Raw genomic sequence first — 22926 nt, 5'->3', positions numbered from 1 at the left:
TTCGTATTCAGTGTAGTGACAGGCGTCTACATTACCGGAATTATACAAGAAGAAGAAGAACGCCCTGATGACGAAACGCACTCTGTGGCGCTGTTGTCCGTTGTGGGCTATGGTAGAAACATGAGACAAAATACAGCGACCTCCATAGGAGGGGGTGCCCGTGGTTATGTAGATAGAAACGGCTCATTCTAAGGTAATAAAAACATAACGGTTCATTATGTAAGGTCTTTACACACCACTGAAAACATAGTTATGGATCTTATATTGCATGTCAATAGATCCTCAGAAATATTACACAGTGAACCTTTAAGCCACAATAATAAAAATTAACCACAGGTTCTCATGTTAAAATGATATTTTATTAGCAAGTACAGACATAGGGGCAAATGTTTAATTTGCTTTGAAATTAAAAGTCAAATCAAATTATATTAGTGAACTAATATTAATAAATAAATACATTTTCTTTTTAAACTAACACATCACTCCCTTGATTTAACCCTCCTTGGATAACTATGAGCTGGATGAGCCCCAGAATTTACCTTTACTATAACACACTGCATTAAAGCACAGATGTATTCATTATGGTCCATGTCCACACTAAAATGGCTTTCATTTGTTGAGAAAGTTGCACATTTTTACAGAATTTTAAAAAAGAATGAAGGTATTGATCTTGCATAACAATGGGGAGCTAACATGTTATTCTCTGCATTTGGATATAAAAGTAATTTTAATTTATTTATTAGTGCTTATGATAGCCTATTTGGCAGTTCCATATGTTTATTGTCACAGATAATTATGGCCCTCGGTTTGTTTGATCTTGTAGAGATAAAATCATGACGGAAGCAAATAATGAGATTTAGGAAATTCAGTCACAGTCAACTGTACAAAATAAATTTCTAATGTCTGATAACATTTGAATCTGAAAAGTATTTTAGGCATAGTCTTTTTTTATCCAGGGTTCTGGTATTTTTGGACATTATATATATACATATATACATACATATACACACACACATATATATATGTGTGTGTGTGTGTGTGTGCGTGTGTGTGTGTGTGTGTGTGTATACATATATATATGTAAATGGCAAAGGATGGTAAAATCATATAGAATTATCAAATGTGGTGTGCAATGCAGTAAGCTCTTATGTTCCATTGTTACATAGTAACAGGAAAAACTCCACATTTTACATGTGTAAAATAAAAAACTGTAACAATTGATTTGGAAATTTAAATTAGAATTTCCCTAGAAACATTTGAGATCCATATTTAAAACATTTACATTAATGATCCAAGATGGAAGCTCAAGTCATTCCGCTTTAGCCTCGAAATGATGTGTGTTATCAAACTGTGTGTGTGTGTGTGAGAGATCCTGGCAGGTCTTACAATTCCTCACTTCCCCCTCTGAAGCAGACAACATGATTGGTTCCTCAAGTCACTGAGGGATTGTGGGATTGTTCAGAGCCTTTCAGTTAAGTGATTTGACTGTCCTATAAGCAAACTCTTCTCCCTGTCCGTCAGAGAGAGGAGGAGGTAGGCTTAAAGAGTGAAGGAAAAGGTTGATGAGAGAAAGAAAAGCAGCATGCATAAAGGAGAGGTTAGGAGGAGAAAAAAAAGGTGGAATGAAAGAATAAAAATACAAAACAGAGCGAGATAAAGAAACAAAGTCAAATGAGAGAAGTGTGGTTTCAGAAGAAAAGGGTGTGACACTCCGCCACCTGCAGTAATGTGATTGCTATCTGTCAGTGTGGCACCGTAAAAAATATCAGAGGAAGACAGCAGGTGACAAGGAAGATTTAATAATACTGTTATTATATATTTATTTCATCGCACACATACACACTGCATGTTTAAAGAAGACCAATATTGTTACTTTTATTAAATATATTATAATGTTGTCTTGAAAACTGATAAATGTGTTCTGGAAATGTTGAATGATTTTTTACTGCATTTAATTACTCTGTTGGGCTGTTTGTAAATTTTGATGTGAATATTGAAATAGCTAATATATCCATATCCTTCTCACTACTGCTGAAAGAATAATCAATTAGTCAGGTTACAGTAAATAAATGTGCAGCTATTCCAATAGACAATAAGTTGTAGTAATTTGTCAAGCAAAACACCAAACATTCACTTGTATTTTCTGCTTTTCTCTGTTTTATATGATTGGACTGTTGTTCAGACAGAAGAAGGAACTTGTAGACATCCCCTGGCCTCTGGGAAATTGTGATATTTATCACAGTATTTATTTTTTCAGACATTTTACAATTAAAAAAAATAGACTAGAAAAGGAAAACTTTTCAGAGGAAAACCTTTGCATGCTTACTCATGCTAAAATTTGCACGTGCAAACATCGTAAACAGGCTAACATGTCTGAAAATGTCTGATGTTCGATGTGTTCAAGTTGTAGCACTTAAAGCAGCTGGACTGTCAGCTGAGGTTGAAGCGCAGAAAGTTAAAGTGTAGGCAGGTGAGATGTCAGTCTGTATACTGCACAGTAACACTGGAAGTATAAAGTAACCGTTGGAGAGTCAGAGCTGAAAACAGGTGAACTGTCAGTCAGTGTCTAAGCCATGAAGAACATGAAAATGTAATTCAATCAATAAGCACTAAGCACCAGCTGAACTGTCAGTTGGGGCGTATATGAGTGTATATGAGTGCATATGAGTGTATGGGATGAAAGCAGTTGAAATATGTATTTCGGAAGCTGTTCCATCATGACTGTCATACCGGCGCCAGACCTAGGGGTAATCTGGACCGGCAGCAAAGGTTACACAGTCTAGGGAGCAATGTGTAGCCACTGTGGGTTAATAGAGAGATAAATCAAAATAATTGAACAGATATTCCACATAATCAAAATAACTCAAAAGAATGATATAAATAATAGAACTCAAAACACACATTCACTATACTCTGATATCGTCACGTACATATTAATACATTACATTTCTGCTAACATTAATTGCAACACTAGCATAAAATACACATACATTTTTCTACACATTTGTCTTTCAACATCACACTCTCTCCTACACTTGCACTTTACTGCAGCGCGTAACAATATGGCGGTACCACGACACACTAGTGTGTGACCAGCGAGGTGAACTAGCTTGAATATGGCATCTTTCCCCTGACCATCTACTCACTACCGGCTGGCTAAAACTCTTAACAACGTCTAGAACACATTTTCGTCTGTTACAGAATGTTAATGTTAGTTACTCACACTTACAAAACAACGTGAGAGACTGAAGTTCACGGGGAAAAAACTGACGACACTTGTCGGAGCAGTTAGCTAAACGAATCACTTTACACACATCTTGAAATCATCTTAGAACACTTCTGAACATTTTATACTGCATTCACATTAAATACTTATCCAAGCTAAACATAGAAAAACAAGCTTTACTGTACCTGTGGATTAATAGAGAGATGACCAAAGTTAGCGTCTTGCTCAAGCCAGAGCTTGTTTATTTCTGAGCTGCGTATGAGCGGGGCTTACAGCTGCTTGATCCACAGCAGTACCAGAGCACCATCTCCTGCTGAGTAAGTGCATTACCTTTATGTTATGACTTCGTGTATTAGGATAGATCAATTCTAACAAAAGAATGGGGGGGTGTTTGTTTACATAAAACTAAACATGTAGCATTTCCAATCTACTACAACTGGTTAAATGCCATGTCATGTGATAGCACTAAAATGAGCAAATCACAGTCAAAGTAGAAAATGTATACTATGAATCAATATGGATTTCAATGTAAAAGACATTACAATTAAACAATGCAAAGCATCATGAAAGTGTAAGTCATGAGATTTTAGCTACAGAGTTTAAGGTGAAATTAAGCCTATAAATCGAGTTATTTCTCACGTAGCCGCTACGTCTTTCTGCCAAGTCCCACCATGATTTCCTCCAGGCTGCAAAGTTCATAATGAAGATGCAGTTAAGTGATTTGGAGAACAGATGATTTGGTGAGAACTTCATTATGCTTCGGCTCACGACCACTTGAGTGGAACACGATATTCATAATTGCTGTCAGAATCAACTTGTGGCGGCCTGCTATCGAGAACGTAGAAGGAGCTTAAATTGAAACGGTCTCCAGAGAGGGAGAGACGGGGGAATACGAAGTGATCAAATTAGTTCCATCCTCCTGGCGGTTTGTAAACAACTGCTGATCAACAACATTGTTACTGTTTGGAGGCAAATGACACTGAAGCACCCAAACACACACACACACACACACACACACACACACACACACACATACTTGGCTTTATACTGATTGACACAAACTCACATGCTCTCAAATTTGGATCCTCTAATACCATCTCACCAGAGATTTGTATCAACACCATTTGAACTCTGAGGAAGGTTAACATTTTTTCTCTTAGAGGAATATTGTGTTTAAATACAACTTTTTTTGTAGTTTTGGTTACTATTTCAGTTGGCTATTGTTTGTTATAACAGTGGATTCAGAAAAGTAATCACTGAGATCTGGGAATGCCCCTACATCACAAAAGAGAATTTGGTAGGGAAATAAACATAAGAAGTCTGATGATCAGGTTTAAAAATGTTTTTCTGAGCTTTGTAAAAAACGTATTTGGAAAATAAAACATAACTTTCATCTTTGCTTTCAGTTTTACTTTCAAAGTGATTGGGGTCAGTGCTTCCAAACCACCTGGACCACTGAACATTTGTTAGCCAAGAAACAATGTGATTAGCCAAAAAAAAACGAAATAACTTTTTTACAACTCTGTAGGCCCTTTCTGCTGTAATTACCTTGAGAATACTGATTTAAAAAAGTAATAAATGTCAAACTTTGTTGAAAGGACGTTGGTGTGTTGCCAGAGCTCAACAATTATTTGAAAATAATGTTTTCAAAAGCGCTAGAAGTGATGGCCAGAACTAGGAAAATAAAACACAAGCTATAATAAACTGGATCGATCCAAATACAAACAAATACAGACAAATACAGCACAGTGAGTGGCAGGGCACGACAAGCGGCTAATTGAAACGTCTCTATAAGCAAAATTAGGATATTCAGCTTCATAATAAGACTGGAATGGTTTCCTTACAAGCTCATACACTCCCATCATGCTCATACTGAACACACACAAACACACATAATACAGTTATAATGCAGCCATAATGTGACTAAACTTTACTAAGCTTTACAAAAGCACAAAACAACAGCAGTCACAGCTGCTGCGGCCGCATGCTGTGCTTTGGGAAACGAGGCACTGGGAATGTGTGTGTTACTGTAATGCGCTAATGTGTGTGTGTGTGTGTGTGACCAAATGTGTGGGTCTCATTAAACGTGTAAGCTGTGTACATCTGTTTGTTGGAGTGTGTGAGCGTCAGCGCTGAGGGATTTGTTGTTGCCGTGCCAAGACTAATTAGTCTTTTTGTGTGTCTGGTTGGTCCTCGTTGGTGGATGACCGAGGATTTTGATTGGTCAGTGTGGAGTGTAGAATAGAAGAGGGGGAAGGAGAGTAGAGAAGAGGAGAAAGGGATGAAAGTTGGTGAGATGAGAGGAAATTGGAGAAGTGAGCAAAGGAGGAAAGGGTTTAGGAAGAGGAGAGAAGAAGGGAAGAGGAGGAAGGAAAGAGAGGAAAAGAACCAGTGGATGAGAAGAGATGGTATTATTAAACATTTTAATGCAGTTAATCCATCGTAACTGTGTGTGTGTGTGTGTGTGTGTGTGAGAGAGAGAGAGAGAGTGAGTGAGCAGGCGATAACGGAATGAATCATATCTCAGCCAGACACAGCACTGTCGTGTCACTCAAACTTCCCTCCAATCTTTGCTGTGATTGGCCGAAGCCCTATCTCCACAGCAGGTGCAAAGGGCTACACATCAGTACACAATGCAACTTTGCTGACACACACACACACACACACATACTCACACTTGCATACCCATGTTGCCAGCTACACAAAGAAACACTCTCACAAACAAATCCTCTTATGTGCAGTCCATATGAATGCTTAATTCAGGAATGAAAACACACACAAAAGGCCGAGAGCTGCTGGGTCAATTATTGATTGAGTGTGTGCCACCCTTAGCCTGCAGTAGCCACCCATGTCCCAGCCCAGTGTCTAAGAGCTATTAGTGCTGACAGTAAAGAGACAGGCAACATGATAGCAGATCACTGAGAAGCTGGCAGCCCCCGTCTGAAGGGACTGCGGGACTTCTTCAAATGATTTTCTGCCCTGACTTCTTGTTGAGTTAAACTGATGTGCACACAGGGCGCTGTCATTTACTTCTCCCTCTTCCAGGCCTCCACTGAAGGGAGCCGAGTTTGTATGGATGTGGATGGTTGAATGTATGTGTGTGTCATGAATTGTAACGATGTTGACATTTAAAGGAGGGGGACTGGCTGTGACATTGTTGGTAGGGAGATTGCATTCATCAGTTGATTCCTTGGATAAACAAAAGTGTCATTTATTGTTTCTTATTGAAAACCAGGGTATGCTCTAATGCAGTCTGTTAAAATGTCAGTTGAACGTTTAATTGGCTCTCATTTCCGAGCCAACTAATAAGTCTCGTTTATCTCTTTGCTTCACTTTGTTTGTTTTTGCAATACAGTGTGAAAGCTTCCAGTGCATCCTGGGATGGAGTAACCTGCTGTACCCACTGTCTGTGTATTCTTGCGATATTTTATATTCTTCTTATTTCTTAATACCCAAATCCCCTACTCTCTGACTGCCCTACTCTCTCTGCAGCCCTTTTATTTGAAGGAATATGCTAAATAAAAACATAACATTAGATTGCAGATTAGCCTTCTTCATTGAGCTCTGTTTGTTTTATGTGACATGGAAAACAGTTAGTCACTGTATCTGGTGAGATATTATCTCGCTGACAGTGATGGAGCAGTCCTGTGCCAAAGCAAGAAAATGGATCTCATTTATCCTTTTGATCTCAACAAAGAAAAAAGACCTGAAGCAGGGAAAACGCTGGTTACAGTTACAGGTAGGTTAGTCACACTGTTCACAGTGCTGCTGAACTAGTTCCACTGAGAGTTTTTGTCTAAACCTGCTCAACACTGTGTGTACACCCTCCATCTGTTTGCCTTGGTGATCTGCTTGCTTCATTCCACTGTGGAATTATTATTTGACCAAACCTCTGCTCAAACACACGCAGACAGTCATTCCAAACATGAGAAAGTTGTTCTGTGTGTGCTTCCTAATCCAAATGTAGACTCCTGCCTCGTTATGTGAGCCGCTTGATGAATCAGAGAAGACGTGTACCTTGTTTTGAATGTTAAGTGTGAGAACTTTTTTTTTTTGATCTTTCAGAGACGGATATGTTATGACTGGAGCTGCCTGGCAGACCGGCTGTGACCATATTAGCGCAGCGTGACTCCTGCCTCTGTGCAACTCTCTCCTAGCACACTTTGTCCTTTTCAAATATATAAATAATCAGAAACAGTTGATTAATTTCCCCTCTGATGCATCGCAGCATTTGCTAATGTCGGAAAAAGAGAAAAGTTTAGCCTCCCTCCCCCGCTGCCTCTCCCCACGCCTTTCCCCTCTCGCTTCCATTTCCAACACACACGCTTCACAGTGTCTGATCTTCTCAATCTGCTGCTAATATGCCTTTCAGAAGGCCTGTCTTTTCTGAGCCACCCTTCCCCTCCATCCCCTCCTCCTCCCACTCCCCCATCAGACACTGTTTAATGGTGACAGCCATTCAATCGGATAATTAACATCCGTTTAACGCTCATTAACCGGGATGTATTTGTCTCGTTTGATTTGTAATTACCAGGCCTTTTCACAGGAAAACACTACGGTGATGTTCCCTTTGTGATGGCTTCATTGATGGAATTGATTTGAACCCAGCAGGCAGGCCAGCAGGCAGGCCAGCAGGCAGGCCAACAGGCAGGCCAACAGGCAGGCCAACAGGCAGGCCAACAGAGAGGCAAGAACGTATATGTACTGAAGACATTGACGCAATACTTGTTATTTGTTATTATTAAGTTTCAATGTTCTTCAGACAGCTAGAGAGGAATCAATTGATAGTATCTTTACCATGTCCAGCATATCAATACTTACGGATGTCCGCATCAATGAAATACAAAGACAATGATTGGCATGAACTGTACTAAAGAACATTATTCTTCATTTGGAGTCACGTGTCAGTCCACCTGATGAATGTAAGTCTAATATTAACTCTCTGTTCTGTGTTTGGTTTCCACCAGCCTGAGTGAAATATCTGGCTCTTTAGCTGCTAAATGCTCCACTATGTTCACAGGTTAGTTGCTACTATATTTTACAGGCTGGTTAGCTAATTAGCTGGTAAGCTGCACGATTAGTTAAAAAAACTCCCTGCAAACCTCAACGTCGTTCAGTTTATGCTAAATGTTTGTCCTTGTAAGAAACAGTTACCAGCAGACACTTATTTACTTTATACCTCTGTGATCCTGCCTGCTCAGCTGTCAGTGAAACACCTACACAGGCCTGCCCACTCAGAGACTAAAAGTTTCAGTAATAACATTATTAATCAACACTTAAAACAATCTTTGACTACGAAAACATAACTTTTGGGATTTCAGTTGGAATTTAAGAGGGGAAACGTTTTTCTCTCTGTTCACACAGAACCTCCCAAGAAGGTCAGCTAATAATGTGACAGATGACTTTAAAAATGTGCTGTGGTCATATTACCAGAGGAAACCCAGGTACCCAGTGGGATGAACAAATGTTTTGTTCACTTGGACATTTTAAAATGAGCTATTTTTTCTCAGCTTTAGTCAGCTGTGGCTTTATGTTATATCACAGTCTTTGTCTAGTTTCCACTTTATAGTCTAATAAATATTTCTCTGCTGGCATACTTTGTGAAACGAATCCTATGATTATCTTTAACCTTTTTTCTATCTAGCCTTATTGTTACAGCCATTGAAACAGCTTTCCTAATTCTCTCTATCAGATGAGTTTAAATATGTAAATATATTGTATCCTGTAAAACAGAGAATATACAATACAATTATACAATTATATTGCATCTTGGATCCATTATGATATTAAATGGCTTCTGTAAAATGTAAATAATGTTGCTTAATTTGTATTTAAGACATTAATTCATTTAGCTGATGCTTTTATCCAAAGTGACTTACAATTGCTGTACATGTCAGAGGTCGCACGCCTCTGGAGCAACTAGGGGTTAAGTGTCTTGCTCAGGGACACAATGGTGGATGGGTCACAGTGGGAATCAAACCCAGGTCTCCCACACCAAAGGCAAGCAGCTTATCTATACGCCACCACCACCAAGAGAACAATAACAATACAGTTCAACATGTATTGTGGTTGTTAATACCATTCTGACAATGGCCTTGTCCTGATGCTCTTAGAATGCCACAAGATTAGAGATGAAACAGTATGTACATTTCATATCAAGATTATAGTGACCAGATTTATCATGGTTATCAGTATTATTGTATTGTTTGTTTTATTAAAAATTACTGAAACTTTCACTGAAACTTTCACCAAGTTCTATACTGAAAACATAGCAGCACTCTATGTTTCCATAAACATGAAAATAATAACACCCAATGCTATGTAAACATATCAAAACCATATTAACTTTAACATTAGATGTTTTAAAGTTTTAAAGTATGAGCCCATGTGCAGTTTACCTAAATACAAAATGAGTTTTAAGAAGACAGTGATAGTGACTGCATGAGCCAACAGCTGACATAAACACAGAGGAGACTTGTGGGAGTCTGCAGCGTTTCTCCTGTTGGAACACTTTTACAACAAATTTAATCACTGTCAGATTTAAATAAACTAAACTACGTAACTTGGGCAAATAGAGTCTACAGACACACGACGCATACAGCAGCAACAATGTGTAGTGTTTTTACAAGAGCAGGTAACACTGACAGTTTGGGTTTACAAGCTGTTAGCAAGTCAGACAGACAAACAGTGACATGTTCCTTCATTCTCATCATGTCACATCATGCATTGAGCCAAAAGTTAAATCACCCTGCATTTGCTAGTAGAAGTGGGTGGTGGACATGAAGATGACTCATAAGATACAAAGTGTTTCCCTCTTTCACAGTGATATTCTCCAATCAGGTTTCCCCTCATCACTCTTAAAATACGACCACACTTCAGACTAAGGCTACATCTACACTACTGTAAGATGAGATTTATTTTTGTTAAGATTTATTTTATAGATTACTCCATTTACTGAAATAAGTTGCATGATTTAATTAATGTTAACTATATCCATTGTATTCTGTTTCTAAGCTTTAATAGGAACTACATTACATGGTCCACATTGCCTGTAAATTAAAGTTATTACCGGTCAAGGTTGGCGCAGTGATATGAGGAGGAAGCGATCTGTGACGGTTATTGTGAATGTTCCGCGGTCGTGGGCTGCTGTTGGAGCATTAAACAAGTGAACGCAGTTATCCTGAAGAAGTTGTCCCCATGCTCTTATTTTACCCACGTCTAGCGGATGTGTGGTCTGCAACTTTTGCGGAGTTTGGAGTATTGCCGGGGATGAATAAGCTAGCTGCATGTGCTACGACAACACGTTTTTTTTCTCTCCTCATTGTGGACTGCTCCTGCTACAAGCTAGATTTAGCTGAACTAGTGACTCAGTCGGATACTGGTGGGAAAAAAACGACATTTAATCACCAAGACAACATAAAGGACAACATATGTGAGTAACTGAGACTGGCAAAGTGGACAATTATTTTTTTTTTTTCCTGCTCTCCGTGAATGGTCAGGCTACATCATGTTGGAGGCCTGCTTGTGAACTTGTTTACGCGGGACACCTGTTTAGAAAGGTTGTTCACATCCTACTCTGGATACTGCAACCTCAAGACGGACTTGCCTAGCACATCAACCTAGGACTGTTAATTGTCATAACCCCTTTCTGAACTTTAAAAAAAAGGCGGTTTTAAGAGTTGTGCCTCCCCAGTTAAAAAATAAATAAATAATACGTGCTTTCTGGAAGTAACCATGGCCACTCAAAATAACTTTTGGAATAAACTGCCCTTTTCTGGCTCTAATGTGCCACAGTATTGTAAGGGAGGTTTTCATAGGAGACGGAAAAGAAGACTTTTCAAAGTGGTGCAGACCTTTTGAAGTGTATGTAGAGGCTATTCCCGATTATGATGAAGACAATTTGGCTAAACTGCTGCCCACATGCCTAGGTCGGTGCTGCTTTCAGTTATTGGGATAGCTTATCTGATGCAACAAAATCGGACTATACTGCTGCTAAAGAAAACTTTGATGATCATCTTAAAAACCTGACTGACATTCTCACACCATTTAGACAGTTTAAAGCTGAATCCACAGAAATGTGACTTTTGTAAGCCTGCAGTCAAGTATATGGGACACATTGTTTCACGGGATGGACTTACCCTGGACCCTGTCAACAGCCACCGTGTAGGTCAGTGGCCTGTCCCACGATCACCAATTGAGGTAAGAGCATTTTTGGGATTGTGCTCATAATACAGACGTTTTGTGCACAAGTATGCATTCATTGCTCATCCTCTTCACAGACTCACACAAAAGCACGTGCCATTTGAATGGACCGAGGAGTGCTCAACTGCATTTCAGACATTAAAAGATGCACTTACCTCTCCTCCAATAATGGCTTTTCCAAATTTCCATCAGCCATTCATTCTCAGTACAGATGCATCTAACTATGCAGTTGGCACAGTGCTCTCACAGGTTCAAATGGGAATGAGTGGGTTATAGCATATGCAAGTCATGTTCTGACCCACACAGAAAAGAAGTGGTCCACATATGACAAAGAACTCTGGGCCAGTCAGACACTTCAGACACTACTTGAGCTGTAATCCATTTACAATCATCACTGATCACCATCCGTTACTCAGTCTAAGGAAACTGGATGTCACACATGACCCCACAGGACGACGCGGTCGTTGGGCTTTGGAGTTGGATCTGTATGACTGGACAATAAAACACAAGGATGGATGGAAACACACTAATGCAGATGCTATGTCACGGATTCCCTCCTCACAACAGGACTCAGTGGTCTCGGAGGAAACAGTACCTCCCTCCCAGGAAAACCAGTCCTCTCCTGTAAAACTGGACACTCCTCCTGCAGTTTCTCAGATGCACAATCTACCTGTACAGCCTTCTTCGGTCGACAGCACAACAGCTTGGATTTGCTATTCAGAAAAAGACATTGCAGTTGTTCAGGCAGCCACAGGTACAGAGCTCTTGCACACACACTTTCTAGTCGAGGAAATGACATTTTGGCTAAACAACTTTGCGACCCGATTCTTTCTGACGTGTACAAATGGGTGCAACAACACAAGCGACCCTACCTCAGACAGGTAAAAGGGAAAATTCTAAGGAAGCTCTGCTGGGAATTTCCAAAACTTGTACTATGCGATGACTTGCTTTGTCGAAAAGCTCATATTGCACCAGGACAGCCACCTCTTTAATCACAGAGACTATGCACACTCTCCATGGCTCGCCCTGCTCTGGTCATTACAGCGCTGATCACACATTCAACAAAGCCCTAACTATGTGCTATTGGCCAAGCATGAGGTCTGACGTTGATAACTTTTGTGATATGTGTCATACATGTGAAGCTTACAGGAAACCTGTACCACAACACAGAGCTCCACTACAATCCATACAAGCAGAAAGACCATTCCAGTTTGTGTGCACTCATATTACTGAGCTCCCAGTAACTTCTCAGGGACATAAGTATGTGCTTGTAGTGCAAGATCATTTTACAAAGTATGTTAATGCTTTTCCTATGGCAGATCAGAAAGCAACTACAGTAGCAGAACTACTTTGTGAGAGATACATTCCTGAACATGGAGTTCCAGAGAAACTGTTCAGATCAGGGACGACAATATGAATCTGAAATCATTCAAACAATATGTCAGAGACTGAAAATCCAAAAGAAAAGAACGTCACCATAGCACCCCTGTGAAAATGGGATGGTGGAAAGATTTAACAGGACTCTAAAAGGACAGCTGGCTGAACTTATTCACGATTATGGTGGTGAATGGGACCACTATTTGCCAGCAGTGGTTCTCTCATTTAACTCTACTTCACATTCTAGCACTGGATACTCACCTTATTTTCTTGGTCATGGCAGAGAACCTCGTGTTCCAGCTAATGTGAATCTCTCTGCTCCAGGGGAATCACAGACTCCACAGAACTATGGCTCTGAACTGGTGCACCGTCTTGACACAGTTTTTCAGGCTGTTCGTTATCATCGTGAGGAGCAGAGACTTCAGCGTGATTACTACTTCAACATGTTAAGTTCAAACCTTATCAGTGTGGCGATCTAGTATCGATGGATGATCCCACTACACTGTGAAAGAAACTGGACCCAAACTGTACTGGACCTTACAAGGTTATCTCAGCAGATAACAATGGACTCACATACAAACTTTTGGACTTGAGCTTCTGTGCCTGCCTGCCCCTCTGTTCCCCTGCTAAGGAGACCTTCAGGACGGGTCTCACAAGTCCAGCCACAACAGAATGAAAAGACTGCCACTGCTCCTGCAGTGCCTAGTTCTGGTGACTCACTTACTACTCGTTCAGGTCGGGTTATTCGGAGACCACAGCGGCTGATGCTGTGAGCGACCCCCTCCCACTCAGTTGACTGACATGGGTTGTTAATGGACATTTATTGGGACACTGACCCTGTATTTGTTGTTTGTTAACTAAGGACAGTGGTTTAAAAAAAAAACACTTAAAAACACAAAATACCCAAAGGTTAAAAAAAAAAAAAAAGAAACAACATCTATGTGCTTTGCTGAATGCCAATATACATGTTACCTGTGTTTAGTGGTTTCATTATATTTGACGGGGTAGAGGTGGAGGAGTGAAGACAATTTTGTATAACCTATATTGCCTGTAACGGAAATGTGCTAGTTTATTGGTGGGAGAATAAGTACAATCATTATTCTGTGTGGAGTTTGCATGTTCTCCCCGTGTCCGCGTGGGTTCTCTCCGGGTGCTCCGGCTTCCTCCCACCATCCAAAAACATGCAGGCTAGGTTAATTGGTGTCTCTAAAAATTGTCCTTAGGTGTGAATGTGAGTGGTTGTTTGTCTATGTGTGGCCCTGTGATGGTCCAGGGTGTACCCCGCCTTTCGCACGATGTAAGCTGGGATTGGCTCCAGCCCCCCGCGACCCTGTACACAGGATAAGTGGTTGACGATGGATGGATGGATGGATTATTCGTTTTTTATTTTTAAACAGAACACTTTTGCTAAAAAACTAAAACAGCAAATCCAAAGACCTAAAACAGAGAAGTTTGAAAACGTTGCTGACCCCGTTTTTGTTTTAAAACTCTGGGGTAGCATATTAGTGCAGACAGGCGAAAACCATGACACAGACGCTCACGTTGGCTTCCTGATTGGGTCTTATCATTCATGTAAAGCAAAAACATGAGGCTACTGACAGTGTTTTTGTTGTGGTATTTATTAAAATATTTTGTACTGTGTAAATCACACATACAAGTGTACTGTGCATGTCACCATATTTGCTTTGAGATGACTCCCAGTCTGTTTTCCGCCACCACAGTCACTTTGTACTCCCGTGTTACTTTCAGTAACAGTTCCACCTTGTCGTCGGTCCATGCAAAGAAATCTCTGCTGTGGTTCTTCACCATTGCTATTCTTCATTTGTCTTTAGTAGTACTTTCTGCTTCCTGTTTACACCGGCACGCGTATGCCCAGTGTACGTGAATGGTCACTTGATGTGTGTTTTCAGTCATATTAATTTAGACAGAGATCAATTCTGATACACAGCTGAAACTCCGTTTTTAAAAAAACATAGTAGTGTGACTATAGCCTTAGTCCTCTGAGGATTAGGCTGTTGATGCCTTATGCCATATTTTCAATGACCCAAAACAAACCCACGCTGCGCCTGCGTCTGGCTGACTGTTACAGTATTAATTTTGGGAGACGCTGGACAGTATTTACCTTGAAGTTTTCAAAGTACAATAATTAAATGCGGTTTTAATGATAATAACATTTTGAAGCTGTTACTAACCTAACTCATTAAATACCAACCATCTGCAATTTTACTGTGGTTTATCATCAAACCGGTAACCATTTGCTCCCTACACAAAAACCTTTATTTATTTATTTTTTTAAGAGCACTGATTGAGCAATGATTTTTACCTAAGAATGACTGTATTGACTATCTGTGTTGTCCTCTGACCCCAACACAAGCAAGCTGAAGCCATCTATCTCCCCTCCTGAAAGGATCCTTAACCAGCCCCATTCATTCTATCGACAAGGTAATTTATCTCCATGCCCCTGACGCTGAGTAACTCAGGATTACTTCAAAATGGAAGGGCACACCTTTCGTTTAAAGTGTACTCTGGGTTGAGGCGGAACGACAATCCAGCTGTTAGTAGCTGGACTAACGATGTAAGAGGAGGTACAATGTGGATAGTGAGTGTCCCATTTCCACAGCTGATCTCAGCGACACGTTCATCCATCACTCAGACAGCTTCAGCGGCTCGTTAGTGTCTTCATGTGCTCCCTGGAGAACCAGCCAAGGAGCATTTTGCTAAATTTGTCACTGGATTTTGGAGTGCACTTACTTCCTTACAAGGTCAATGCTGCACAAGGTCTAGGACATGAGGAGTGGATATGTTCTTGAAGCTAATGCAGAACTTTTACATTCTATTTATTTTCTGTTATGAAAAAATGCAGGACACAGGAAGTGAACTTGTTAAATGGCATATGCTGCAGTAGCCAGCCTGCAATCAATGTATGCTGTTTAATTGACCCTGTAACCAGTCTTTTCCCCAACCCTTACCAAGTGTTTTGTCTGGAAGATTTAAAATGTCTAAACTACCTATCTCATATCGCCAACCGCTTATCCTGCGTACAGGGTCGCAGGGGGCTGGAGCCAATCCCAGCTGACATCAGGCGAAAGGCGGGGTACACCCTGGACAGGTCACCAGTCCATCACAGGGCCACACATAGACAAACAACCACTCACACCTAAGGACAATTTTGGAGACACCAATTAAGCCTGCATGTCTTTGGACGGTGGGAGGAAGCTGGAGAACCCACGCGGACACGGGGAGAATATGCAAACTCCACACAGAAAGGCCGGGGCAACCGGGGTTCAAACCCACGACCTTCTTGCTGTGAGGCGACAGCGTTAACCACTGTAGCACTGCGCTACCCATTTCTAAACTAATCAAACAAAAAAAAGAAAGTGAAAATTTTTATATGTATTTCCGCTTAATGTATCCACTGACTGTGTCATAATTAAATGAAAAAAATGTTAAAATGACAATTATTATTGTCTTTACCCTCTTGGAAACAGACACCTATTTCCAGGAAAATCGCTTTAAATAACATACCCAATATTAATCAGGACTACCTCCTCAACCATTAGGCCTAGATGCATAATCTGGTCTACTTGGTTAGGTCACAAGCTCAGGAATTTGAATCTACTGTAAATGAGCCTATTTATTTTGCCATTACAGACTAAATGGAGATGCCTGCTATAAAATCTATATTTCAAAGGCAAGATCACCATTATCTTTTACTATACCTGGAATACAAATCTATCTGTAAAATTGTTGTTTTTTTAAACTAAAATACTACTGTCTGCTTTACAGGCCGATAACTTGAGAACAGAACATCACAGTGATGCATGAGGCATCAAACGATTAGTTTTGAGCAGACCTTTTTATTTGACATATGGCACAGAAAGCATAGGTATCTATCGCCACCCCATGCAAATATTGATTAAATTCTGGCAGTTAGCATATAGTCCTAGACAAGTCCTGAGGTCACAGGTCATGTTAATACTAAAAGGTGTGTTTCTGTCTGGCATTTGAATATACAGTCCTGAACACATCCTGAGCTCACACTCGTGTTAATGTGCTAAAATAAAAGGTGTCGTCACTGCCCCCTTTAAAGATGACACGTTGATCATGACTTTTAACTTACTGTTTTTGCAGAGTTACACACAATGAGTATTATAATAAAATTATCAAATAATCTAAAAATCTACAATCTGAAATATTTATTTCTTACAAGGACAAACAAAAGATTAATGTTTTGACTGTCGCAGTTTGTGAAGTTAAGAAAATATCGTGGGTTGTGTTGAAATACTGTAAAACTTTAATAAATAGCCCGGTTATTTGCTTAAATGACTGAGCTCACCCTGCCTATATGTGGGACAGGAGTCTATATGCGACAGGCCTTTAATTTGCACAAAACTCTTACTCAGCAAGAAATAGGCTACTATCAAATTGTTTATATAAACCAGTATGAATATTTCTTGTATATAAAATATACGGCAAGACAAGACAGCAATTTGGACAACAGGACGGCAATTCACTACAATATGACAGCAAATCGCACAGCAGCGTTAGTGAGACTGAAACGGAAAGGGTAGGTACCAATGCTTTGTTTTGTTTTGGCAATTTACTGTCTTATTGTGGTAAACTGCTGTTGTGTCATGTTGTGACGATTTGCTGTCGTGTTGTGGTAAATTGCTGCTGCTGTGGTAAAAAAAATTCATTTATAAGTCATTCATTTCATCTAGCTTAGAGAGAGAGACTACCTTAGAAAGGAAGAAAACCTAAGGTTACCGAAGTTATTTCAACTTTTGATTCTTTTGCTCAGCGGACCCTTACAGACTAAAGGAATATAAATAATTGAGGAATGGACACATCTTCAGGCTTTATGACAGCTTCAAAGGTAATGAGTCACAACTGCTTTTTAGTTTCTCTTGTATACCATGCCAGATATTATGAAAGGATTATATTTTGGTGCTCTTCGTTTCCATAAAATGAACTGAACGATTGAATTGTGGAGAATCTAACTGATGTATGATGTGAAGAATGTCGATATTGAAAAGTTTAGACATTTATATTTGTATGAGCTACCTAAGATGCTTAGAACCAGCTCAATCAGGTGACTGGGTAGGCTTCAGAAGGCTTTATACATGCAGAGAACTTCTATAAAAATCAGATCAGGCTTCAAAAACATGGAGCCACACCAGGCCAGTGAAAGGGACATGTGTCTAGTTGGGATTAGGCTCTGAAATGAAGTTTTATGGTAAGTTTGTAATGCTACATCACCTTTGTAATGTTATTTAACTTTTAATCAAGTCAACATTGGCTTTTGATTTTACACGGCACTTGGCCCCCATTTTAGACTCAGTCTTAACTTAACTTGAACCTGCTTGGACTTGTCTCTGGCTAGACTTAAATGGTCTTCACCAAAGCTCTAGTGACAAGTGACTCCCGGGATCAGCATGGCCAAACACCTCAACACAACAAAAAACTTCCTGATTAGCACTTTGTGTACAATTTAGGAGCATCAAAACATGTCAAAACTGCACTGAGAGAGACTGACTGATTTGTCCTCCATCCTCAAGGTAAGCAGAAGAACCAAATAACACAGCCTCCACTAGACAGTCATTAAGCAATAACACATGTCACGAGTCATAACAGCAGAGTACAGTTAATTGACGGGCATACGGCCATCACAAGATGCTGATGCTTTTCAGCCAGTAAGTCTTTATTTTTGGCAAGAGTGACAAGCATCTAATCATCTAATTCATCCACTATTCTGACTCCCAATTTACTTATTTTTGGGGGGGAACAACAACCACAATGTCCGAATGTTGCTTTACTCGTTTTAACTGTCACACAGTAGATTTGTTTTTTCAGTCCTTATTTTTAGTGTTAATGAATTGAAAATGTTTTCATTGTTGTTGTAGATTTCTAGATTTATTCAACTGTATCTTTGAAGCAGACTGGCTCAGAGCCAGCACTGTATGCTGAACGTGAGCTTTCACCAGCCATCCCAGGTTGCACTTGTGACCCCGCTCCCCCCCACTCCTCCCTCAGTCTCCTCACGCGTGGGATGATGATGTGCTTTCTCCAGCTCCCCCTTTTTTCCAATGTATTTATTTACCCTCTTATACAGGGAATAAATCAAGGTCAGCACACAATGCCGCACACGGCTATTAAGATTCATTGTAATGCAAATTCTCCCAAAGCGAATGCACTACATTGACAGGTACTGACAAAACGGGCAGCACGCAAACAGCCACACATGAACACACACACATACAAAGACACACACATTTACCAATTTACAGATTCTGTGGACAGTTTACCTAAAAGTGTGCAGCCGAACAGCGTGCGTGTCTCACACCACATCTCCTCTATTTCGTCACACTTACATATATCCTTTAATTGTCTAAAACGTTCTCTGCTCAACAGTATTATTAACATTATTAACATTATTAACATTATTATAAACTAAAACACTGTAAAATATAGACACAGCAAAACAAGCAAGCTCTCAAATAATCTGGAATCAAATGCATCTTAACATCAGGATGCCCCATTAGTGTAATTATTGTAAATAAATGACACCATAGTTGAGAGGACTGGCCACTATCTCAACTTGGGTGTACTGTTAGTCCAACTGTTTCCCAAAGTAAACATGTCCCATTAATTCTGCTGCAAAGAGAGCGTGTTTTGTTTAATTTAACATGCATGAATTTCTTTTCACATTCCTGTGACTAGATGCTTCTCAGTTCATGATTTGATCATCACAAAAATCACATCACAAAAATGTGCTGCTGGACTCCTATCCACTGCTCCACTGTATGCCCCAAAGAAATCAGCCAGTACTTCAATGCTTTTCTTTGTGTCAGCTAAAGTTCTGACATTTCCAAAAATTGTATTTATTCCCAGACTTTCTGTTAAAAATGTGAAGTCTCAATCCCAAGCTGCAGCCCTTAAAGGCGAAGTCCACCTGCAAAATGTCACTGAAATATGTGCAGAGTAACTTTTTGCATCACACACTTAAACTCACAGTCACTTTGGATCAGTTATTGGTTGCTATCGATTGCTTGTGCAGCAACATAAGGTTACAGTGTTGTAGGTGAGAGTGAACAATTGATGACTGTGCTTCTTGCAGCTGTGGTCTTTTTACTCACCTTTCTGATCATGATATTGTTTTCATGATAGCCAGCTCTTTATTTTTGTCCATGCAGAGCGCCAAATGAGCTGCACATCAGAAGTGAAGTTAGAGGTTATCACAGCTGGTCTTGACTCAGACTGCCTTCTCTCAGCCTTTGCATATTCACCTGTGTGTTGATAAATTCATGTTGCGTGTGGTTACTGTAGCTGCATCAGACATCCCGTCTGTACGTTTGTGTGCGTTTTGCATTATCATAACCTTTCCGTGTGTGTATATGCGAGAGTGTGTGTAGAACTGGTGAATCTGTCACAGACTTCAAAGCGCTCGCCGCCTCTCTCCTTGATGAATGAGCTGTTCCGATGTTTATCGTGACCTGCTTTTCAACTCAGGGGCTTCACAAAAAACACCAAGGGATGGAGGGATTAACGGGATGAAAAGGAGGAAGAGAAACAGTCTTGGATAAATATCGAAAATAGAAATAGTTTCTGGCTCCTGTGAGGGCACTGACAGTGAAAGAGGAGCACTATCACCCACAGTCTGTTGAGCACTATCACCCACAGTCTGTTGTGATCCATTGTGATGTAGAGTTTGTGTGTGTGTGTGTGTCTGTGTGTGTGTGCGCATATCTGAGCATCTACTCTGTGACGGACTGGGACATGCAGCACAACTTACCCCTCCTTCAACCACTTTCCCTGACGTAGTGGTCACTGTGCAACCGTCCCACAGACCTAAAATATTTGTGTGGAAGACCTTATAGACCCTACATGGAGGAAGCTTTCTTGTAAGACATTGGTTATTTACATACAGCACAGTAGTGACCTATGCTAGCCGCTGATGTCCCAGAATAAATAGCACAGTCAGGCTTCAGATTCAGATTCACCGTTCTGGCAGATCCTATGGACTTCTATGTAAAATGTCTTAGCTAAAATGTGCTCTGCAAACATTGCACGTCCCTTTAGGTTTGCAGACATGTCAGCTCAATGTCTGTAAATAAAATACAGACATTTTTGTCTCAGCACAGGATTCCTTAGTAAACAGTGCAGAAGCTGAGCTGGTAAATAATTTTCTGCAAGCTACTCCCAGCTCCTCCTCTGTTTATACTCACCATGCTCAAGCTCAGAGTTACCAGAGATCTTTCTTTTCTTATCCAGAGAAAGGAACTGAGTTAGATAAAATGGTAGTTCTACGTGAGACACGTTCCAAAGAAAAGCTGTGACAAGGATTTTTGCCGCAGGAAGTCAGGAGAGGTATTCAGGCTCATGCTCAGAGATGTTCAGGTTTTCCATGTTGAGCCTGTCCATGTAGTACCAGTGAAGGTGTTAGTGTTGTCAAAGTCATAGCACCTTTGTGTTTTGTAAGCTTTTTTTTTACTACTGAATTCATGTTTGCTTAATTTATTTTAATTTGCGAGGCAAAGAATGTAGTGTTTTTATCTAGCCAACTTCCTTGCTTTTCATTTTTCTTTCTAATTCAATTGAATAAGTCGGTCAAACCATAAATCGGTATACTCCCATAAACACAACTAGTGGTGTTTTCAGGTGGGAAACCAGTTTGAGATCATGTCCAGAGTAGTAACTTCTCCATTCAGTGGAGCTAGATCTTTCAGGGGTAATGTGAACCTTCACACACTTTACGGTTTAAATTATTATTTTTAAGAAATAGGTGCTTCAAGAGGGTAATAACAGCGTGTTCCAATGAACAATTGGCTGAAATTAAAACCTGTCAAATTAAACACCATTATGCAGGCTATCATAAAATTCAATCACATGGTTGAACTGTACATGCAGGTTGTGTGTGTCGATGTGTGTTTCTGTGCAGCCATAGTGAACATTTGCATATGTACTTTTCAGGTAAAAGCAAGAGGTTTTATTCCTTTCCAAATGCATCTAAAAATGTCTCAGCCAGTAATCCAGAATGCATTTTAACTATTCGCTTTGTTAAAATTTCACTCATGTTGGTTATCCAATTTCATGGTTCTTTCAGCACATTTGAAGTCTAAGCACCTAAAATGGTCTTCTATAAACTTAACAAGGAAAGGTTAGAAAAACACTGCGTCTGTAAACTAACACTCAGCATTCTGGGGAAGCGTGAATTACCCTGCGAGGAAGAGCAAACGCGAGCATGCTGGTGCCTGCTGCTGCTTTCTGAGTGTATGCGAGGTTTACCCCTGCCCCATTTACCATAGCAGAAGCCTATTAACCGCTTGGAAAGAGAATATATTTATCAGGGCCCCCTCCATTATTAATCAGTGCAGAGTTAAAAGTGAATATGTATCAGAGGAGCTGAATAAGGTTGAAACACGGTCTGGATTCTGAGGGTCTCACTGGGAGTATCAACAGTGCAGAGCCTTTTCAGCCCAAATCTGAGCAGAAAGAAATATGACTTTCATCTCCCCTGCTCCACGGTCTCTACGGTTACAAGGCCTGTAATTATACATAGATTTGGAGGAGGGGTGCAAGGGGTGGGTTATGTCCCAAAATGAATGCTTTGAAGGAGATGACACAGTTTTGAAAAAGTTGAAGCCGCATTGATATGCACAGCTTGCTATAGGAGTGTGATTCATGCCTTTCTGGCTGCACTCTCTCAATTTTATCATGGTCTGAGTGATTATGGGAGAGCACAGCCCTTCCCTGCAAGCTCTCTATTTACTCTATTTATTCTCTCTCTCTCTGCAGCCTGTGAGGTGGGTTTCTATAAGCCGGTGGCGGGCGATGGGCTGTGTGGTAAATGTCCTCAACACAGCCACTCAGAGACCAGAGCTGCCCTCTCCTGCCCCTGCGACTCCAACTACTATCGTGCGGCAGATGACCCACCAGCAGCTCCATGTTCCCGTAAGCACAAACACATGGTACACAAGATCACCTAATCCCACAGGAAAGAACGCCTCCAAGACATATACACACAATCGCACACACCCGCAACTACAGAATGATGTGCCAAACTTCTATACCTCAAAAATCCAATTTACTTTTTAGACCGTGATCAAAACTCTGAATGAACT

At 40.3% G+C, this 22926-nt stretch overlaps 1 protein-coding gene across 2 annotated transcripts in view; it reads left to right on the top strand.

The window, feature by feature from the left end:
• Positions 1–22926, top strand: part of epha8 (eph receptor A8) — a 119240-nt gene that overhangs the window by 63486 nt on the left and 32828 nt on the right. For both annotated transcript variants that reach the window (XM_038697778.1, XM_038697777.1), the window contains exon 7: positions 22601–22756. In XM_038697778.1, the coding sequence (XP_038553706.1) occupies positions 22601–22756 (156 nt within the window). The remainder of the gene's footprint in view (positions 1–22600; positions 22757–22926) is intronic.

The sequence above is a fragment of the Micropterus salmoides genome, unplaced genomic scaffold, assembly GCF_014851395.1.
Source record: "Micropterus salmoides isolate LMB-PRFRI ecotype aquatic unplaced genomic scaffold, ASM1485139v1 Ms_hic_scaffold_4, whole genome shotgun sequence".
NCBI classification, from domain to species: Eukaryota; Metazoa; Chordata; class Actinopteri; order Centrarchiformes; family Centrarchidae; genus Micropterus; species Micropterus salmoides.
Note: the sequence above shows the minus strand (reverse complement) of the source record. Positions and strands in the feature narration are given on the sequence as shown.